The 23,378-nt window shown below is 39.5% G+C and overlaps 2 protein-coding genes across 4 annotated transcripts in view; one reads left to right on the top strand and one right to left on the bottom strand.

The window, feature by feature from the left end:
• The window catches only part of ABHD12B (abhydrolase domain containing 12B), a 28,873-nt gene extending 17,858 nt beyond the window's left edge, over window positions 1-11,015 (top strand). For all 3 annotated transcript variants that reach the window (XM_032344192.1, XM_032344193.1, XM_032344191.1), the window contains 4 exons: window positions 8,242-8,324; window positions 9,450-9,528; window positions 10,152-10,270; window positions 10,403-11,015. In XM_032344192.1, the coding sequence (XP_032200083.1) occupies window positions 8,242-8,324; window positions 9,450-9,528; window positions 10,152-10,270; window positions 10,403-10,430 (309 nt within the window). In that variant the 3' untranslated portion in view covers window positions 10,431-11,015. The remainder of the gene's footprint in view (window positions 1-8,241; window positions 8,325-9,449; window positions 9,529-10,151; window positions 10,271-10,402) is intronic.
• Window positions 10,913-23,378, bottom strand: part of PYGL (glycogen phosphorylase L) — a 40,621-nt gene continuing 28,155 nt past the window's right edge. The window contains exons 17-20 of the mRNA XM_032344184.1: window positions 21,939-22,146; window positions 13,690-13,824; window positions 12,945-13,011; window positions 10,913-11,272 (exon numbers count right to left, since the gene is read on the bottom strand). Of these exons, the coding sequence (XP_032200075.1) occupies window positions 11,096-11,272; window positions 12,945-13,011; window positions 13,690-13,824; window positions 21,939-22,146 (587 nt within the window). The 3' untranslated portion in view covers window positions 10,913-11,095. The remainder of the gene's footprint in view (window positions 11,273-12,944; window positions 13,012-13,689; window positions 13,825-21,938; window positions 22,147-23,378) is intronic.

A 23,378-nucleotide genomic window follows, 5' to 3' on the forward strand; every position in this document is an offset into this window, starting at 1 on the left:
TATTTATCATTATTTATGATTTTAAAAAGTCTTTAGAGAATTCAAGGAAGCTGCCAAGTGGTTTTACACAGTAGCCCAGGTAGAGAAGACAATCTTTCCAAGAAGATAAAGTTTAAAGAACTAGGCAACAAGATCTAGTTTTTTTTAAATCTGTTGTGCAGATTATCCTAATTTCATTCCATGCCTGACGCTCAACTGCTTATAGACATACCGCCTTATAAATGTTAGTCAATGAGCCAGAGAAAGAGAGAGAGAGAGGATTCTCAGAGGGAATACATGACCCCAAATTTTTGAACTTTGATAATGTTAGGAGGCATTTTAAGGGTACTTTAATACAGCTGCCTACTTTTGGAAACTTTTTTGTAATAAATCAGCATAGAACTTTCTGAATTTGCTTAACTATTTCAGGAGAAGGTAGCTCATTACTTCCTGGGACAGCTAATTCACAGACCACATCTTCTTGAAAAATGCCTGTATTAAAAGCTCCATCTCGATACAGAAATCCCCTCAATAATAAAAAATACTGAATGCAGAGTAATTTGAGATAATGAAACACTTTCAATTGGTTTTAGGCAATTAAGTATACATTTTAAGGTAACCACTAATTGAGCACCTATTATTATATTCTAAGTAATTACTTATAAATTCATTAATTTGTACGGATAAATCAGATACAATCCATGTATTTTGCTTCTTTTTTGAAATTCTAATTTTGAAATGAAACATGATAGGAAAATACATGATTTAACCAATAATTATGAACTGCACATCCATGTAACTAACATTTAAGTCCAGAAGTTAGCAACACTAGCCCCTCCAGAAGTCTCCTGTAAGTCACTTCCTAATCCAATTAGCCTCCCCTTAGATGTAATCCTTAGACTGAGTTCAATGGTAAACATATCCATGCTTTCCTTTATAGTGTTACCATCTGCATGTACATCTCTAAGCAATATAATTTTGTTTTTGAACTTTATATAATTAGTAGAATTATATAGGATGTATTCTATGTTTTTCAGTCAACATATATTTGTGGGATTTTACCCAAGAGGTATAGTTGTAGTTTGATTGCTTTCATTGCTATATAATATTTTATTATATAAATATACAATTTATTGACTTATTGTTTATGGACATTTGAGTTGCTTTCTACTTGAGGTAATTAACAACACTGCTGTTATGAATGTTCTTGAACATGTATCCTGCAAACATGGTACATATTTCACTGGAGTATACCCTAGGAGTGGAATTGCTGGACAGTAAGATATGCATATGTTTAGCTTTAGTAATTAGAGTGCCAACCAGTTTTCCAAAGTGACTCAGCCACTTTATTCTCCCTCCTGTTGTATATGAGAGTTCCAATTGCTTCACATCCTTGTCCTAGTATGGATATCTCATTGATTAATGAAGCTGAGATTTTTTTTCATGTTTATTAGTCATTTAGGTATCTCTTGTGAGATATTTGTTCATGCTCATTTTTAAATTGTCTTTTTTGTTGTAGTTTTTCATAGGATAAGTCATTAGAAAATTATTTGTATTGCCAGTATATTCTCTTACTTTGCCTTTTCACTCCCTTAATGTTATCTTATGATGAAGAGATATTCCTAAATTTAATGTGGACCAGTTTATCAATTATCAAAATGCAGTTAATATTTTTAAGAAAAGTGTCCTGTTCAATAAAACTGTGGATACCAAAGATTATGGAGATACCCTTCTATGCTCTCTTGTAGAAAGTCTGTTTTACTTTTTATATTTAGAACTATAATCTACAAGTATGGGTTTTGTATGTAGGGGGTAGAAGTCCATATGGATATCCAGTTTAGTAACATTTACTAAACAAACCTTCTCTACCAATTCTGCAGTGCCAATGTTTGAATATATCAGGGCTTAATATATATGGGTTTGTTAGTAGATTCCTATTTCTTCCCCTTATCTATCTGTCTATTCTCATATGAATGCTGCATCTCCTAATTAGCATAGTTTTTTTTTTTTTTTTTTTTTTTTTAAAGAGAGAGAGTGAATGGAGGGAGGGGCAGAGAGAGTGGGAGGGAGAGAGAGAAAGAATCCCAAGCAGTTTCCATACCCAGTGTGGAGCCCAAAGCATGGTTTGATCTCAGGACCCAGAGATCAAGACCTGAGCTGAAATCAAGAGTTGGACGCTCAACCAACTGAGCCACCCAGGAGTCCCTGATTACTGTAGCTTTATAATATGTTTTTATTATCTGTCTATGTAAGTTTTTCAGCTTTGTTCTTCTTATTCAAGATTTGTCTTGACTATTCTTTGTCCTTTGCATTTTGATGTATATTTTGGTATATACTCACCAATTTCTATAAAAAGCTTCCCAGGATTTTGATTAGAATTGCATTAGGTCTATATATAATTTGGGGGAAAATGATGCCTTTTTAATATTGAATCTTCTAATTTAGGAACATCATATTTATAAGTTTATTTTGATTGGTTGATTGAGGTTTTCTTACTTTTAGTTTTAGGTCAGGTTCTCCTATAAACAGAGCCCACGACAGGGACTTGATGTTCATGATTTATTGAGAGAGTGGTCTAAAGGCAAAACCTGCAAGATCATTTGAATGACGGTTATAGGATAAGGGATGGGGAAAGAGCAGAAAGGTGCCTGGATGGCTCAGTCGGTTAAGCATCTGCCTTTGGCTCAGATCACGATCTCAGAATGCTAAGCCTGGAGTCGGTCTGCTTCTCCCTATCTCTCTGCCTGCTGCTTCCCCTGCTTGTGCTCTCTCTCTGTGTCAAATAATTAAATAAAATCTTGAAAAAAAAAAAAAAGAAAGGGAAAGAAAAAGAAAGAGCTGGACAAGATGTGACTTCAAGTAAAGTGTAGCTTTGGCCTGATCCACCTGGGACTCTAAGCTTTGAGTCAACTATAGGGGGATGCTGGTTGTTTCTGCTGTCTGCAGGGTTACACAATAATTGGGGTGTGTGTGTGACATAACCTTGGGGGCAATGGCTTCTGTTATCCAAGGCTAAGGAGAAGGGGGACAGCCAACATTTACAGCAAGAATTAGTTTTATTACTCTCTTCAAGGAACCAACTCAGACTTTGTTGATTATCTATATTGAATGCCTTCTGTTTTATTAATTTCTGGTCTTACCTTTTTTATTCCCTTTCTTCTATTTTCTTAGATTCAATTTATTATTTAAAAAATTTCTAGAGATGGTACTTGGGTAATTTATTTTCAGTATTTCCTCTTTTCTAATTTATGCTTGAAGCCATATTCTACCGAAGCCACTCTTGAGATGGATCCCACAAGTTTTCAAGTGCATTTCAATTATCATTTAGTTCAAAATATTTTATAATATTATGACTTCTTTGACCTATTGGTTATTTAGATATGTATTTTATAATTTTTATACATTTGAGGATTTGATGTTTGCTATTGACTTCTAGCTTAATTCTGCCATGATCTGAGATTTCTCTCTGTATGATTTCAGTTTTTGAAATTTGTTCAGACTTGCTTTATGTCCCAACATATGGTCAATTTTGGCATATGTTCCATATGCTTGGAAAGAATATGTTCTGTTTTTGGTGCAGTGTTCTTTATGTATCAGTTAGGTAAAGATTACTAACCATGCCATTCAATTTTTCTGTATTTGCCCTGATTTTATTTTATTATTTTTTTAAGATTTTATTTATTTATTTGACACAGAGAGATCACAAGCAGGCAGAGAGGCAGGCAAGGAGAGAAGGGGAAGCAGGCTTCCTGCTGAGCAGAGAGCCCAATGGGCCTAGAACCCAGGACTCTGAGATCATGACCTGAGCCGAAGGCAGAGGCTTGATCCACTGAGCCACCCAGGCGCCCATGCCCTGATTTTTTGACTGGTTGTTTTATCGGTTACTCGGGGCAGATTATTGAAATATCTTGCCATGATTGAGTTTATTTCTACTCCAGTTCTGTCAATTTTTGCTTTAGCTTTTTTGAGCATATGTTATACATATGTAGAGCATACATTGAGTAAGAATGTAATTTTATATCTTCCACATGAATTGATCCTTTTTAATTATGAAATATCCTTTTTGATTAGTAATGCTTCTTGATTTAAAGTCAGCATTGTGTCTAATATATCTTTGTTTTGAATAGTGTTTGAATAATATATAATTTCTATCCTTTGACTTTAAATTTTTCTGAATTCTTGTATTTAATGCATATCTCTTGTCAGCAGTATGTAGTAGGGTTTTGTTTCCTTTTCCAACAAGCTTTGTTTGTTAATTGTAGTAGTCTATTTAACTTAGTGAAATTAGGATATATTTAGGTTTAAATCTACTTTCTTACTATGTTCTTTTCTATTTGTGCCATCTTTTTTCTATTTGTGTTTTTCGGTCTCTACTTTTTGCTTTCTCCTGACTTGCCAGCTGTGTCTTAAGGAGAAGAGTGGTGTTGACTGTCCATTTTACCTCTCTGAGATTCCCTCCTCTCTGGGATGACCAGACCACTCAAGATGCCTTGGCAGTTCTCTGACACCTTCACAGAAAGGTTTTTAAAATATTTTTTAGCTTTTCTAGTGTCTTCGGCAAAAGGTTTGGTTTGTAATGGTTCTTCTATTATTAGAAATGGGGAATCTTCCAATATTTTTAAGTTTGAAATTTACTTTAAAATGTCATGATAGGGGTGCCTGGGTGGCTCAGTGGGTTAAAGCCTCTGCCTTCGGCTCAGGTCATGATCCCAGGGTCCTGGGATCGAGCCCCGCATTGGGCTCTCTGCTCAGCAGGGAGCTTGCTTCCTCCTCTCTCTGCCTGCCTCTCTGCCTACTTGTGATCTGTCAAATGGATGAATAAAATCTTTTAAAAAACAAATGAATAAAATGTCATGATATTTCAGTTTAATACCCTTATGGTTTAGAGGTAGAGGAGTTCTATAGTATCATGTTGTCTTTAAGAACCACAGCTCTGGCGTCTGACTCCCTGGTTTGGTTTCCAGGGTTGCCACTTAACAGCTGTATAACCTTGGATTAATTGCTCTTAATGTTCTAATCTCCTCATCTATAAAATGGGGGTAATAATAATCTATTCCAGATGACTGTGAAAATAAATTTGTATATGAAAAGCATCTATAATAATGCCTGGGACAGAGTAAGCACTGAATAGCCATTAACTCTTTTTATGATCAGTGGAATGCCATAACTCTGAATATTCCTGTTAAATAAGAAAGTGTAGGTGGTGTGAGACATACAAATACAGTAAAAGGCATAGGTCCTTACTCTCAAGAAGCTTCTTGTCTAGTTGAGGAAATAGGAAATTAATGGTGGTTGTAAAGTAATGGCAGAGGTTTCCATAAGTCACTTTGGAATCAATTTCATTACTCAAAATAGGAAGGCAGCATGACACAGTGGGAAAAAAAGCATGAGCTATGGAGCCAGATAGATTTGGGTTCAAATTTGGTTTTTGCCACTAACCAATTATGACCTGGGTAAGTTATTTTCCTTCTCTGAGTTTTCCCATCTTCAAATAATGGGGATGATACTGCCTACTGCCTAAGGTTGTTCAGAAGTTTAAATTAAGTGAGATAATCATTGCAAAGTACCCAGCTCCTAGCGGGGACTCAAGAAATGTGTTCCCTTTTCCCACTTTTTCCATTGCTAAGTAGACTAAGGTAGGTGCTAGGGTGGGATGCAGAACAGTCATTTCAGGGTAGGAAGAGTTCAGGGAAGAGAAGGGCTTTGTGTGCAGGTACGGTCAGTGAAGACTTACAGAGAGATAGGATCTAAGCTCTTTTCTTGAAAGTAAGGGAGAGCAGTTAGGAAACACAGAGAGGAGGGCAGAGTGTGACCCAAGGCACATGGCTGGGGTGGGGAAGCTATGTGCTATAAAATACCTGAGTCCTATAAGGCTTCCATGAAAGATCTTGAACACTTGTCATCCTTTTCAGTCCTCATAACAACTCTGAGTTTGGCATCATTGCCTCCACTTAGAGCGGAGGGAAATGCAGCTCCGAGGCTTGCCCAAACTGTTAAATGTCCCATAAGAGGAGGAAACAGGACTCAATCCTACATCTTCTAACTCGAGGCAGATGGATTGGAGGTGTGCAGCCTTTGGAATGAAAGATTGTGGCCAGATGTGGATGGGCTTGCTGCCAGGATGGGAGTTTCTTACTTTGTTTTTAAGAAGCTTATGTGATACTACCAAAGCTTTGTGACAATACCTTTCCCATAACTAGTCTTTTAAGAATATTTACTTAGCAGCATTCCAGAAGAGAGAGGAGGCAGGAAGACCAATTAGGAGCCCATCGATGTGGTCTGGGCTAGAGGGGATGGTATGACCTCTGAGTCTCAAGGAGCACCGCTGGCTGATGAGGAATGGGGTGGGGGGGTAGATTGACTTGGGCTTGCTTTCTTCTTATTCCTTTGGAATTTGAGATGAACTGCTGAAGGGCTTCTCTTATTGAATTTTCCTCAGAGAAGTCCTAATTCCAGGAGTGTTAGAATCAGGAGACAAAGACAAAAGAAACAAAACAAGAAATCTTGCCCTTAGTTATGGATAAGAGAAGGAGAAAGGAAAAGGGGCAGGACAGGCAGTGTTAGGATCTCCAGACCGCACCTGAATGCAAATCATTTGCCATGAGACAGTGCAAAAAATGCAAGCCAGACACATTCCCATGAAAATGTGGAAGTTCCTGGAAATAGCAGGCCTAGGCCAAAACTGTGAAATGGATATTCATCTTTACTGGACCCAGCTTCCCTGTTCTGTGCTAATTTCCTTACAAGGACACCAACTACTTTTTAAAAGCAGGAAAACAAATGTTTAAAGCTCATTATATTTAGAAAGATGCTATTCTCTGTATTACTACAGTTCACAGTAGAAGGCTACAACAGATGATGTATTAGAGCAGCTGACTCTATTTATCCCTATGATAAAGGGCAGTGATTCGCAAAATCTAAAAATTCCTTCCACAATGAGCAGAATTCTTTTCTTTTTAAACTGGCCCCAGCCTACCTGTGCTGTACTCAGTTCCTTCCTTCAGCAATGTCCCATCATAGACATAGCACCTTCCTCCCCACGCCCCCTTCAGGCACAATGGAGGAAGACATGTAATACTTTTCTGGTCTTTTCTCTTGGCACATCTATTCCAAGGAATAAAATCTGAATGAAATTCAAGTCACACTACGGTGAACATGACAGAGAATAGCTTACTGTGTATGCCAGGGATATGGGCCCAGTAGATTCAGTCCATCTGCAACAAGTCTTTATTCAAGTGTCCGTTAGGTTCCAGAAATTTCCCAGGTTCTAGGAATACCACAGGGAATAAAAAAAGTTGTGGCCTGACTTCCTGTGAAGTGTATGTACTTACTGGAGGTAGGAGACAAATACACAACAGGCTGATTTTCAGGACGAGAAGTGCTATGACAGGGGGTGACTGGTGGGTGGATGGGGGGTTGGTAGGGAAAGTTTCTCTGAAGAAACTATCGTCTGAGCTGAGCCTTGCCTGACAAGAGGCTGTCATGGGAAAATCTGGGTCTTGAGCTGAGGGAAAGGAGAGACATGGGCCCTGAGGTAGATTCCAGCCTGTATGGTAGATTCCAGATGTGTTCCAGGAGAAGGCAGTATGGCCTGAGGGTGGATAGGAGTGGGCTGAGTGAGAGGACAGACAGGTGACAGCCAGATTCTGTGGGCCCCAGAGCCCAAGGTGATGCAAAAAGTTAGAAAGAAGAAACAAATCATGCATAATCCCCACCATCCAGAAACAATCACTGTTAACATTGTGTTGTTTTTGCTTCCCGTATTCTTTAAAATACAAATAGCACCATTAACTCTATCTTCACATTTGTAAAAGAGCGGTGATAGATGCATAACCTAAAAATTGCTTCTACAGTGAACATAATTAACTAGTCTAGTTACTGAAGAGAGTATTCTGATTAGTCAAAAATTCTCATGCCAAACTATGGAAAGAGTCCAAATGTCCATCAGCTGATGAGTGGATGAAGAAGTGATGGTTGTGTGTGTGTATCTGAGTAATATTCCACTGTATGTATATATATGTGTATATATATACATATATATACACACAAACACACATATAAACCCCTCTCCTTTCTTCCTTTTTGTATTTTCCAATTTCCCTACAATGACATGAGTTACTTTCAAAATCATGAGGTTTTTTAAAAAAGTTGATTATATGTAGGAAGTTGCTACTTTCTACATTAGTATAGTTCATGTAGGAAAACATAACAAATGACATAGATATAGGTCATGCTTTAATTTTTTTTCTTTTTAAAAAACAGATTTACCGGAAACTTCCAGGATTTTTACGCGTGCTTATGGATGCCCTGAGAAAAGACAAAATCGTCTTCCCTAATGATGAAAAGTAAGCTAATGATGAAAAGATGTCCATTTTTACTATATTTAGGGGATTCTGGGGGGGGGGTAACTATCATGTGACTTACTGAATGGGTAGTTAAGAATTCTTAGATGGGCACTAAACTTTAAGGTAACGTGTCCACAAATTTTTAGTTTTTGATATTTTCCTCATGTCTAACTTGATGACTTATGAAGTCGATACTTTCTCTGAAGTCATAAAGGGGGTTGTAGATTTAGAGTCTACAGGACCCTTTAAAGGTGCTTTGAGAGGGTCTAGTCTAATGTCCCTTGGGGGACCCCTGACTTCTAGGCCTTGTTCCCCATGTAACCAAAACCCACTCACCATTCAGTCTTTTGACCCAACAGCAAGCCCGATGACCAGAATTTGGCAAGTTAGCCCATCACAGCTGATTTTAAGAGTGCCTCCAAATGGGCGGTTGTTATCAGTACTTTATGTAGACACACTTGAAGGATCTAAACTTCTCAGGAGTAACAGTGAGTCACTGTGACAGGACAGATGCATATCAGAATTTGGGAAGTTTTGTTTGAGCAAGTTAAAATGAAGAACAAGTCTTCTTCGTGTCATAGCCTTTCTGAATTACCAGACTAGGAGGTTGACGAGGAAGCTGATTAATCCTGTTAATCGTGTGTCCATCTGTACATTTATAGGGAAAAGTAAATGCATTGCTACAAAGAGTTCTCTTTAGTCCTATGGTAGTTCTTGCTATTTTTGAGTTTTGAGTTGTTTCATTTCTTTGATCTAATCTTTTAGTTAAAATATCCCAAATATTATGAAATAAGGTAGAATAAGGAAAAAGATGAGGTTCTTTTAACTGTACAAATTGAGTGTTTTTAGTATTTTTCTTCTTATTAAAAAAATCATACAGAAATAAATTAATTAAATACCTAATTAAATTATGTGAGTCAACAAGAGAGATAATCTTGCCTGGAAGAAAAAAACAGTTACTATATGAAGTTTATTACGTATGAAGTTGTCATTCCTGGGAGGAGAAGAAAGAGAGATCTTATATTTTGAGGCAAATTTCACGTTTTACTAAAGCTTTAACTTAGAAGAAGAGAAATCCCAACCTATAATTCTTTAACTGAATGCTTTTCTTCTACTTGTGCCTAGTGTTAAATTCCTGTCTTCTCCCCTTCTCATCATACATGGTGAGGATGACAAGACGGTGCCTTTGGAGTTTGGAAAGAAGGTAAACGAAGAGCTCAGTGCTGCCTGAAACATACCATATGTGTTGCACCATTTTCTCATTTAGCCAGACTTTGAGATTAGATCCCACAGGAGGGTCTCTGACATTATAAGGGATTCTGTACGCCCCTCAATGGACATGCTCATGGTGTCTATGTTCTGCATCACTGTGCTATGCTGCGGAGCTTGAAGGAGTGTTTGTGGTGGATCCTGGCTCCTCATCTGAACACATATGTGTGGATCTACAAGGGTAGAGAAAATCCCAGGCAGCTGCATCAACCTCCATGTAGTCTCTCCCATTGTGGCTCAAAAGTGGGATTCAGTTTCTTTTCTTTTAGACGAATAGAGTGGGTCTGTCGCAGTTCCTGTCCGCTTGCAGGGAGGGCATTGGCAAGAGAAGGATGAGGTTCTGTCAGTGTTCCTTAGCTGTGCAGCTTTTAGTTCCTTAGCTGTAGAGGCAGCCAACACCGGCAGTTGGGGAAGGGTGGTAGAAGAGTCCCTTATCTCTGACTTAATGGGACTAAGTCCCCAAGTTGGCTGTTTCTGTACCCTTTGAGGAAAATTAAACTAGAAAAACACCACCTTTGATGGTCAGCCTTTGAGTCTCTATCTTTCTGTCCTATGCAGCTCTATGAAATTGCACACAACGCTTACAGGAACAAAGAGAGGGTCAAGATGGTGATCTTTCCCCCTGGTTTCCAACACAACTTCCTCTGTAGAAGCCCCACACTACTAAACACTGTGAGGTAAGAGCTGATTTGCTAAATGCTAAATGATTTGCTAAATCCTTCTCTTAAAGGCAATTAGGGCTGCTCTGGCTTTACTTAGACCAGGAAGTGGAGAAAGCATGTGAGCTGACGTAGGTCCTTTTTTTGCAGAGAGTTCCTGAGTGAGCAGTGGGCATGAGGCCTGAGAGTACCAGAAATCTGCAGTGAAGACTTGGTCCAGACACCACCCACAATGCATATTTTTGATGTAAAGTTGTACTGGGCTGCTTGGATGAGCTGAAGTCACTGACATTTCTACAAGTCACTTGCCATTTTAGGGAAAGCATGGATGTTGGGCGTTATTGAAAGTTCTCATTTAGCTTGTAGTCTACTTTGAGGAACAAACTGAAATCTCATTGTAGAGTATCAGAATTTGGTAAAATTTGGATCCCTTCTAAAAATGTGTGGTTACCAAACATCCTGGGGCTGTGAACAAGGTGGTCTTTAGTTGGGACTTAACAGGGTAAGAATGGTGCTGTAATGTAGTTAAGTAATTTGTGTTTTAGTTAATTTAAATGGCATTAAAAAGTTCCAAGTATCTTCTAGCTTTTTGAATAGCCCTGGAGAAAGTCCTAGCATGCCTCTCAATCTACCATCAAATAACAAGTTTTGGCACTCATGTAGCCCTTGTAAATTGATACTTTATTTTTAGCCCGAATACAGTCATACACTTGCCCTCCCAATTCCCAGAAATTCCTAACCAGATTATTAGCTAACAAAATAAAACAAGAATCAAAGAATGTTGTAAAAGGGTTTAAATCCAGTAAGAAGTTATTTTTTTTTTTTCTCGAGACGTTTTACAACTTACTTTCCATTGTCTTTGTTCACCCCATTGCTAGATTCATTGGATAGGGAAATCTTGAGATCTGAAGGCTCCATGTTCCAGATGTCCCTGGCATATTCCTTAATTGTTCGGTCACTAGAGAATTTCCCTGCAGCAGCTATATTTTTGAGTACCATTGTGTTCCAGGCCTTTGGATTCTGTAAAGAACACATACATATGGCCTATGGCCTGAGCGCCCATCCAACTTTATGACGAACGCTAGGCCAAGCATATCCAAGCACATTTCATGGGGAAAAATGACAGGATACAGTTGTAGTGAGTCATAAATACACTTGTTTCACAGCTTAGAGCTAGAGAGGGTAGATCATGCTTTTTCTCCTTCTTAGAGTGTATTTCTCTAAAGAAGGAAAAAGAGTATTTTTCATTTTAAGAGTAACCATGGATGTAAATTCCCTAATTGGTAATTATTGCTATGGTTACAATATTTTGGCATGCAAACCATATTCCCATGCTTTATTTTTTTAAATTTCACCTCTCTTTAAACTAGAGGGGAAGGAAGGGACTAATGTTCATTATCTGCTAGATGCTGTGTCAAGAGATTTAATCTGTGGCTTACATCATCGTGTGAAAAACATGACTCTAGAATGTTAGTTGTTGTTCAGGGGAACAATGTAATGGGACAGTTTATTGACCTACTTCTCCTTTCTTGTTCTTTCTGAAAGTAGACACCCCAGCTGATTTATACTGAATTCCAAATACTCTACTGGGGTTTCAAAACAGGATCAATTAAGGCCTTATCCTTGAAAAAAAAAATTCTATCCAAATTTTATAATTATGTAAAGTAATATAAGAAGCTATTTATTTTATACCCTCATGATTTTTAAAAGAACTCTAAAAGTTTGTTAAAAATGACCAGAACATTGGTGCCTGGATGGTGCATCCAACTCTTGGTTTTGGCTCAGTCACAATCTCAGGGTTGTGAGATCAAGTCCTGCATCTGGCTCTGCACTCAGCTCGGAGTCTGCTTCAGCTTCTCTCCCCCTGTCCCTCTGCCTCACCCCCTCACCCCCACTCTCTCTCACTCAAAAAATTAAATAAATCTTAAAAAAAGAAAAATACCAGACCATCACTCAAAGCCATTAGCCATGTACTATGAAAATTGAAAAGAAAAACTGAAACTATGATTATGCCATAAGGTATTGTATCACAGAGTCTAAAATTCGTTTATTCAAACTTTGAAAACCTACTAAATAAGAAGAAAGTAAACCATTTAAATGGATAATGAATAGACTTCTCAACATGTTTCTAAGCATAACAATATGATAATTGTTATGAGTAAAAACTGCAATTAGCACTAATGAACAGGAAAGATTGAACCAAATCCTGGGCTTTGAGATGGGCATCTTTGGATTTGGGCCATAGATTTAGCAAAAGAGATCCATTGTACAAAACTGGCATTCACACTTGTCCTTGCCCTTGGTCATATTTTCCTTTCCTGCTTCCTTTATATTTCTTTTCCTCTGGAGCCATTCTACACACAAATACAAGTGGAGATCAAGAGGGAAGAGCTGGAGTTGACTGTTTTCTTTCCGTCTTTGAGTTCTGGGAGGCAGGTAGTCAGCCACTCAGCTTGACTTGAGTACTGCCCCTTCTGGCTGACGGCCACTAACTTTAATTTACTCTGGTCTATGCATTTTGGGGGGACTAGATATGGTTCTACCAGAACATAAGGTCTGAATATCCTGGACAGATGCCTCACTTCTCTTTTTGGATTGGTTAATGGGGCCCTGTTATTTAGATTTAATAAAAGAAACAAAAATTTTAACCGTAGTAAACTGGTTTCGTTTATGGTCTTGGCAGTGTACTCACCATGTACAGCTGGCTGACTTTTTCTTGACACTTGACATAGGCTTCATAGTCTGCAAAGACTTTAAACCTGTTTTTTTGTGATTAGAAGGAAAAAACAAAACAACAAAAAGCTTCATTAAAATATATGTGCTAAGATTCCACCTAGAATTTTCTTTTGCTTTTTTAAGATTTATTTATTTGAGAGAGAGAGAGAGAGAGAGAGAGAGAGCATGCAAACATGAGCAGGGGGAGGGGAGAAGGGGGAGGGAGGGGAAGGGAGAGAATACCAAGCAGACTCTGGGTTGAGCACAGAGCCTGATGTGAGGTTTGATCTCATGACCCTGAGACTATGACTTGAACTAAAACCAAGAGTCGGATGCTTAACTGACTGAGCCATCCAAGTGGCTTGACAAATTCTCTTTTGTGTAATGTCAGGCATGGCTGGTTTACCAAACTTACATTTCTATTCATTAGAGTTTTAACCAGCCTTCAACATTTATACGGTTCTTCCCACATGTAAGAATGTCAACATATGGATGCACTTGAAAGCTGGGTGTACCAGGAAAGAGAAAAAGAATCCCAGATTTGTGGGTGTTATTCTTAAACATTCCTAGTATAGTTAGTAGAGACTATCTGATTTTTCAAGTGTAGATTAGCTTCTCAAATCACAGACCTATGCTAATTACACAGAGGCACTGTAGTTGGTTTAGATGTTCTTATCCCCTTTTCATGGCCCAAATAGCACGATCTTCTTGTGGGAACTCACCTGTCATAATAAAATAGCATGTTGATTACATCTTTGAAGAGGTCAGGCTGCTGGGGAGAGAAGAAGCCATTGTCAATTTGGTCAATGGCCAGCTTCAGCTCTGGAAGTGCCTCGTAATATTCTTTTGCCTCATACCTGTGGGATGAGAGAGTGGGTGATAAGAAAAATGTTCCATTAGTGGGTGTGATTAACAATACACTAGACAGGTGACTTACAGGGAAAACGGCAGAGTAGGAAGACCCTAACCTCACTTTGTGCCACAGATACAGCTAGATAACACCCACATCAATGTAAATTACTGAGAAAACCATCTGTCCAGAGCTAAATCTGGAGAAGAAGTCACATTAAAGAAGGTGGGAAGGATAGAGATGTGGTTGGGAGTTAAATGAACCCATGGGACTGTGTGTAGGAAGGAGGGATGCTGCTGGCATAGAGAGGGTAGAAAAACACCCTTACAATGGAGCCCACATGGGGCAGATGAATCCTCCTAACATCTGGCTTGAAAACCAGAGGGATTGAATTTTTTGAGTTCTTACAATCAGTGAGGCTTACCACCTGGGACTTTAAAAAAAATCAGCAGGCTTGGCTCTGAGAGAGGGGGAAGAGCAACAGGAAACTGAGTCCCTGGCCTTAAAGAGACAGCACAGCAAGTAACCCAGGCAGTTACAGTATAGAAGCCATAGTTTGAAATACACCGGGGGGTATACTGGAGGAAGATGTGTTTACTCATCTCAAAGCATATGCTGGATGGGCAGGGAACTTTAGGAGACCTCTTCAGGAACAAAGGAGCTGTGGGCCACTGTTTCCCTTCCCTGTCCCCCAGCTTAGCCATGTGGACACCTGTGGAAACAAATGCTATGCCAACACTTGCTACTTAACTTGCTAACAGTGTGCCCGGGCCCCCAGGTCATCTGCAGATATGTCCCACCACCTCCAGGTCCCCTCCAGGTCCCCTCCCACAGCAGACCTGTGCAAACCTGGCTGACACTGCCCACCCTGCCCCTGTGTTCTCCTATGGTCCTGCCCCCTACAATGTGCTCTTAGCGGGAGTCCATCCAAAGTGGGGCCAGGAACCTAGCAGTGTGCTAGTAGCCGCAAAAGGGGGCACCACCACTCCAAAGTGACTCCTGCTCCATGGAGGGAGAGGGGAATATAACTACATGCAACAATCAGACTGCAGCCCCAGCAACGGGCCAGGGGGCAGACAGCTGGTCTGTCTACAAGCACTGCCCGCCAATAAAAGCTTCTCAGGGCTTGGCATAGGGAGAGTGCCTTGCACTTTGTTGGGACTGCAGCTCTGGCAAATGCCTGTTCTGATTCCACTCAAGCCTGAGGCAGCCCCAGCCTGGCTCCTGCACAACACAAGAACCAAACTGTGCCCACAAAAGGCAAAGAGAACCACTGCAGACAACTGGATTGAAGGGGAAAAGGGGCTCAGCTACAATAGCAGAGTGCATGTGATATGCATAGAAGACACCCCTGAAGCACCAGGTTCTGGTGAACAGGGGACTCTGCACTCTAGGGCACTGCTGAACTCTTCTTCATGAGGCCACTACTTTTAAGAGCAGGAGATGTAGTTGACTTTCTCAACACACAGAAAAAGACACACAAAGTTAGGCAAAATGGGGGACAGAGGAAATGTCCCAAATGAAGGGACAGGACAAAATTAGAGCATGAGACCTAAACAAAATGGAGATAAGTAATGTAATATGTCTGATAGAGTTTTTACAGTAATGGTCTTAAGATACTCACAGAAATTGAGAAGAGTGCAGGACCTCAATGAGATCCTTAACAAAGGGAAAGAAAATATAAAAATGAACCAGAGATGGAGAACTTAATAACTGAAATTAAAAATACATTAGCTAGAATAAATAGATGAGAAGAAGTAGAAGACGGGATTAGCTATCTGGAGGACAGAGTACTGTAAAGTAGTTGTGAACATGAGAGAGAAAAAAAATAGTAAATGAAAATAGACATGGAATTCAGTGACACCATCAAGTGTAGTAACATTCATATTATAAGGATTCCAGAAGAAGACTAAGATAAGGGGGCAGAAATTTTATTTGAAGAAATAACAGCTGAAAACTTTCCAAATCTGGTCAAGGAAACAGAAATCCAGATCTAGGATTCACAGAGAGCCCCCAACAAAATCAATCCAAGGAGGTCTACCCCCAAACACACAGTAATTAAAATGGCAAAAAGTAGTGATAAAGAGAGAAATTTAAAAGCAGCAAGAGAAAAGAAAATAGTTATATACAAAGGAAACCCCATAAGGCTGTGAGCTGATTTACAGCAGAAACTCTGCAGTCTGGAAGAGAGTGGCATGATATATTCAAAGTGCTGAAAAAAAAAAAAAAATTTGTTCAGAGAAGAAGGAGAGAGAAAGGGTTTTCCAGACAAACAAAAGTTAAAGGAATTCGTGACCACTAAACCAGCCCTACGGGAAATGTTAAAAAGGATTCTTTGAGTGGAAAGGAATGATCATAAGTAGGAGTAAGAAAAGTAGGAAGCACAAAAGCAATAAGTACAATAAATAAGTACATCTATAAAAATCAGTCAAGGGGGTGCACCCGGATGGCTCAGTTGGTTACACATCTGCCTTTAGCTCAGATCATGATCCCAGGGTCCTGGGATTGAGTCCCATGTTGGGCTCCCTGCTCAGGCGAGAGCCAGCTTCTCCCCTACCACCTGCTCTCTCTGCCCCTTTCCTCTGTTCATGCTCTTTCTCTCTCAAATAAATGAAATATTAAAAAAAAAATCATTCAAGGGATCTATAAAATCAAAGAATGTGAAATATGATACCACATACCTAAAATGTTGGTGGGGGGAGTAAAGAATAGGTTCAAACTTAAGCAGCTATCAACTTAATAGACACCGCTATATACATAAGATGTTAAATAAAACCTAATGATAATCACAAATCAAAAACCAATAATAGATATGCAAAAACAAACGTAAGAAGAAAGCAAGAAAGGAACAAAGAAAAAGTACAGAAACAACCATAAAACAAGTAGCAAAATGGCAATATGTGCATACCTATCAATAATTATTCTGAATGTAAATGGACTAAACATTCAAATCAAAAGACATAGGGTGATGGAATGGATTAAAAAAATAAGATATAAATAAATATATATAAATAAACAATAATCTATATGTTCTCTATAAGATGCGTACTTTGGATATAAGGACACACATAGATTGAAAGTGAAGAGATGGCGAGGTGTCTGGGTGGTTAAGTTAATTAAGTGCTTGCCTTGGGCTTAGCTCATGATCTCAGGGTTCTGGGATCAAACCCAGCAACCAGCTCCCTTTTCAGTGGGGAATTGTTCCCTCTCCCCTCTCCCTGATGCCCCCTGCCCATGTTCTCTCTCTTGAAGAAATAAATAAAATCTTAATAGCTAACATCATACTCAATGCTGAAAACCTAAAAGCTCTTCCCCTAAAGTCAGGAACAAGATAAGAATGCCCACTCTCACCACTTTTATTCAACATAATACTGGAAGTCCTAGTCACAGCAATCAGACAACAACAAAAGGCATCCAAATTGGTAAGGAAGAAGTAAAACCTTCACTATTTCCAGAAGACATCATATTACATATAGAAAACCCTAGACTCCATAGAAAAACTACTAGAACTGACAAATCCATTAAAATCATGGGATAGATAAATAAGTATACAGAAGTCTTACATTTTTATACTAATAATGAAGTGGCGAAGAAGAAATTAAGAATTCCAGGAGGAGAGGCAACATGGCGGAGGAGTAGCAGATTGAAATGACATCAGGTCGCAGGAGTTCAGCTAGATATCAAACCATTCTGAACACCTACAAACTCAACAAGAGATGAAGAGAAGAAGAGCAGCAATTCTAAGAATAGAAAATCGACAACTTTCTGAAAGGTAGGACGTGCGGAGAAGTGAATCTGAGGAGACGGGAAGATAGACCATGGGAGGGAGGAGCCGGCTCCCAGCAAATGTGGGAGGAGTGGAGCACAAAACTGGAACTTTTAGAAGTCTGCTCCACTGAGGCACATTGCTGTAGAGGCTAAGCAGGGGTGGAGGCCTCATGGGGACAGTGTGGTCTCAGGACCCTCAGGGTTACAGGAAGACTGGGGGTGTCTGAGTGTGATATCAGAGTGGGGAAGCTGACTACAGGGACAGAGCCGAAGAGTGACCTCTCAGCTTAGGGTTACCTTAAACCATGATCCATGACACAGTGGACCACTGTTCTTTGAGCAGGGACCCCACAAGTGGCAGATCCAGGGAGACTCACCAGAAGCAAGAATCTGCTGGGTTTGGAGACTCCGACGGGCCATGTGCCAGAGACAGAAACTCTCGGTCACAGGCCAAGTGAGTCCAGAGTTAGGCCAGAGACCAGGGAGACCAGACTGACTGACCCCTTTTTTTCCTGAGGGCACACTGAGGAGTGGGGACCCAAGCTCTCGGCTCCTCTGGGCCAGAGACTGGGAGGCCACCATTTTCATTCCCTTCCTCCAGAGCTCTATGGAAAGCATTCAGGGAACAAAAGCTTCTGAGAGTGAGCCCAAGCAGATTACTTAGCCTTGCCCCTGGCAAGGGCAGTGCAATTCCGCCTCACACAAAGACATCTGAGAATCACTACAACAGGCCCCTCCCCCAAAAGATCAGCAAGAACAAGACCAAGCTCACTGATCAAGGAAAACAGTGGAACTCCAAAGCTAGGGGAAAGCAATGCATGGAATTCATGGCTTTCTCCCCATGATTCTTTAGTCTTGCAAAGTTAAATTAAATTTTTTTAATTTTTTTATTATTCTAATTTTTAAACTTTTCCTCCTTCCTCTTTTAACGTTTTTTTAACTAGTTTATCTTAATACCTTCCAAAATAATATTTTTAAGTCATCATTATCATAGTCATATTTTATCCTTCATTGTATTTAACCTTATTTTTTATATACATATAGGTTTTTTTTTTCCTAAAAAACTTTGGGACACAATTTATTCTAATAGATCAAAATATACCCTAGATCTAGCACATGTTTTTGTTCTAGTCTACAGCTTGAGCACTTTCTCTCCCTTGCCCTTTTTTTCTTCTTTCTCCAACCAACATATCTTACAATTCCTTTTTTAGAATTTTTTAAAACTTTTCATCTTTACAGTCATATTCCATCCCTTCATCGTGTTTACCCTTATTTTTGTATATATATAAATTTTTTTTTCTTTAAAATTTTGGGAGGTAGTTTCTTCTAAGAGACCAAAATATACCCAAAATCAAACGGGTGGCTCTGTTCTATTCACCAGTCTAATCTAATCTAATCTAATCTATCTATCTATCTATATAGGTATATATATATATATATTTTTTTAATTTATTTCTTTTTAACCCCTTACTTCTCCCCCCAGTTTAGGTTCTCTTCTTATTTGGTTAGCATACATTTTTCTGGGGTCTTTGTCACCCTTTTAGTACTTAATTCTCTCGTTTATATATTCTTATCTGGATAAAATGACATGGCGGAAAAACTCACCACAAGAAAAAAAGAACAAAAAGGCAGTACTGATGGCTAGGGACTTAATCAATACAGACATTGGTAATATGTCAGAACTAGAGTTCAGAATGACAATTCTCAAGGAGCTAGCTGGGCTCGAAAAAAGCATGGAGGATATTAGAGAAACCCTGTCTGGAGAAATAAAATCCCTTTCTGGAGAAATAAAAGAACTAAAATCTAACCACGCTGAAATAAAAAAAGGTATTAATAAAAAAAGGTATTAAAATCAAAAGAAGTGCAATCAAGTATGGAGGCTCTTACTGCTAAGATAAGTGAGGCAGAAAAGAGAATTATTGATACAGAAGACCAAATGACAGGGAATAAAGAAGCTGAGCAAACAACTACTAGACCACATGGGGAGAATTCGAGAGAGAAGTGATATCATAAGACAAAACAATATTAGAATGATTGGGATTCCAGAAGAAGAAGAAAGAGAGAGAGGGACAGAAAGTATACTGGAGCAAATTATAGTAGAGAATTTCCCTAATGTGGTAAAAAGAACAAGCATCAAAATCCAGGGGGCACAGAGAACACCCCTCAAAATCAATAAAAATAGGTCCACACTCTGTCATCTAATAGTAAAACTTACTAGTCTTAGCGACAAAGAAAATCCTGTAAGCAGCCCAGGACAAGAAGTCTGAAACATATAATGTTAAAAATATTAGATTAGCAGCAGACTTATCCACAGAGACCTGGCAGGCCAGAAAGAACTGGCATGATATATTCAGAGCACTAAATGAGAAAAACATGCAGCCAAGAATACTATATCCAGCTGGGCTATCATTGAAAATAGAAGGAGAGATAAAAAGCTTCCAGGACAAACAAAAATTAAAAGAATTTGCAAACACCAAACCAGCCCTACAGGAAATATTTAAAAGGGTCCTCTAAGCAAAGAGAGAGCCCAAAAGTAGTAGGCCAGAAAGGAACAGAGACAATATACAGTAACAGTCACCTTACAGGCAATACAATGGCACTAAATTTGTATCTTTCTATAGTTACCCTGAATGTAAATAGGCTAAATGCCCAATCAAAAGACACAGGGTGTCAGAATGGATTAAAAAAAATCGATATGCTCTCTATTAGAAACTCATTTTAAACCCAAAGACACCCCCAGATTTAAAGTGAGGGGGGTGTCCTTATATCAGATAAATTAGATTTTAAGCCAAAGACTATAATAAGAGATGAGGGAGGACACTATATCATACTCAAAGAGTCTGTCCAACAAGAAGATCTAACAATTTTAAATATCTATACCACTTTCTTACACCATACACACAAAAAAGACTCAAAATAGATTAGAGATCTAAATGTAAGACCCGAAACCATAAAAGTCCTAGAAGAGAGCACAGGCAGTAATTTCTCTGACATGTACCACAGCAACATTCTTCTGTTTGTGTCTCCTGAGGCAAGGGCAACAAAAGCAAAAATAAACTTTTTGTTTATTTTTATCAAACTTTTTTTTGTTGTTGTTTATTTGACTACATCAAAATAAAAAGCTTCTGTAAAGCAAAGGAAACAATCAACAGAACTAAAAGACAACTGACTGGATGGGAGAAGATACATGCAAATGACTTACCTGAGAAAGAGTTAGTACTGAAAATATACAAAGACCTATACAACTCGACACCAAAAAGAAAAATGATCCAGTTAAATATGGGAAGAAGACACAAAGAGATATTTTTCCAAAGAAGATATCCAGGTGGCTGATAGACACATGAAAAGATGCTCAACATCACTCATCATCAGGGAAATGTAAATTAAAACCACGATGAGGTATTGCCTCACACCTATCAAAATGGCTAAAATCAAAAACATAAGAAACAAGTGTTGGTGAGCATGTAGAGAAAAGGAACCCTCGTGCACTGCTGGTGGGAAAGCAAACTGGTGCAGCCACCATGGAAAACAGTAGGGAGGTGTCTCAAAAAATTAAAAATAGAACTACCATATGATCCAATTCTACCAATTCTACCCAAATTCTTGGGTATTTACCCAAGAATACAAAAACCCTAACTCAAAGGGATACATACACCCCTATGTTTATTGCAGCATTATTTACAACAGCCAAATTATGGAAGCAACCCAAGTGTCCACTGAAAGATGAATGGATAAAGAAGTGGTATACATATATAATGGAATGTTATTCGGTCACAAAGAGAATGAAATCTTGCCCTTTGCAACATGGACGGATCTAGAGAATGTAATGCTAAGTGAAATAAGTGAGTCAGAGAAAGACAAATACCATATGATTTCACTTATATATAAAACTTAAAGAAACAGAACAAATGAATGAAGATAAAGAGAAAAACCAAAAAAACAGACCCTTAGACTCTTAATTACAGGGGACAAACTAACGGTTACCAGAGGGGAGATGGGCTGGGGGTGGGGCAATGGGTTAAATAGGTGATGCGGATTAAGGCGTGCACTTGCCAGGATGAGCACAGGATGATGTAATGAATTGCTGAAATACTATATTGTACACCTGAAACTAATGTAATCAACTAACCCACCAATAAGAAATAGCAAGGACCCGATGCACCTGGGCCCAAGCTCCTTTCACGTTCACTTGCAGGGCTTAATAAAACTCAGCTGTGAGGAGGCTGCCCAGGTGTGTGGGAGAGTTCTATGGCCGTGTTTTCCGTGACTCCACCTCAAAGGGATACCTGGATAGGCAGGCACCCTCCTAGGGGTGGGGGGCACTTGCCCAATAAGAAGGAGCTGCTCCCTTACCCTTTCTTGTCCAAAGCGGCCACATCATCTACTCTCATGCCAAAGATGAACAGGTTCTCTTCCCCAGCTTCCTCTGCCATTTCCACGTTGGCCCCATCCATGGTCCCGATGGTCAGGGCCCCGTTCAGCATGAATTTCATATTGCCTGTCCCTGAGGCTTCAGTGCCTGCAGTGGAGATTTGCTCCGACAGGTCTGTGGCTGGGATGACTGCAAGGAAGGTATAATAAAGTTAGTGATCCTGTTTCTCTAGATCTGCTTGCATTGGATCTGAGAATTTATCCAGCTGGCCTGTTGTGATCATTAAAATAGTCCATGTTCATCAAGATAAACATTCATATGGCATGGAAGGATGGATCTTACTCTTTCCCTTGACTGAGGCAACTGGTTTTGATCATTTTTTGATGTGCTACCTGGGCGGTGATGGCTGCAGTGCTAAATAATCATGTGCTTCTACTATTCTGTCTTGGTCTGTAAACTCTAGAGAGCACCTATTACTCTCCCCTATAAAAGCTGACACTTTGTTTCTCTTCTTCCCTCTCTTCCTTCTGGTTTTGGTTATGGTTTTTTTTTTTCTTCTGTTTGATAACTTTATAAAATATATTGAAACATCTCTTTCTTGATCTTTAAAATTCAGTCTCTCCTGACCCTTCTGTTACGATCTGAGTGAATTGGATTGTCTGCATTCTTTCCACTTCCCACCTCCTCTCTCCCTCCCTCTTCCAAGGCTGGGGGAAATGTGCTGGGTGCACCTGAGGTGTGCCTGGGGTGAGACACAAAGCCTCTGACCTTTCAGCCTAATTTACACACAAATTAGTGCTGCCAGAAGGCCCCCTTTCCCCCTCTTTGACTTCAAAAGTCGGAACCAATTCTGTTTTACTTTGAAGCCTTATTTGTAGATTAGATATATTTTCATTGACATCAGTATGAACCTGGCTCTTTTCTCTTTCTGCATACAGTCTTAAACAGTAACATCAGAGGACCCAAAAATACCTCAAAAAGAGAAAGGCCTGTTTTCAATTTGGGACTTGGGTGAATGCACAGTTGGCATCTGCCTGTGGACCGTGCTTTGTAAGCACATGATGCAAATAAGCAAAGAGAGCAGTAGAGAAAGGGATGTTGGCTTTCTGCCAGTCTAACTCTCCCCACGTGGGAACTCCATGCGTGCTCAGTGCCCATCTGAGCACATCTAAGCCTCATGCTTGGCAGCCTGACATCTGTCCTCATTCCCTGTTGCCACGTGAACAAATGACAGCCCTTCTTCCTTCCATGAAGTGACCAGAGGAATATCGGGGGCTGGGGAATTGGCGTTCTGTTGCAAAACTGGAGCTGGGAATGGAAGCCCTTTCCTTTCCCTTATAGAGCACCATCTGTACTTTGCCCAGACATCGGGGCCCCCTCCTCCAGCACCCAGTTCTGGCTAGCTAGCTGACAGAAAAATG

Source organism: Mustela erminea, chromosome 5, assembly GCF_009829155.1.
Source record: "Mustela erminea isolate mMusErm1 chromosome 5, mMusErm1.Pri, whole genome shotgun sequence".
NCBI lineage: Eukaryota > Metazoa > Chordata > Mammalia > Carnivora > Mustelidae > Mustela > Mustela erminea.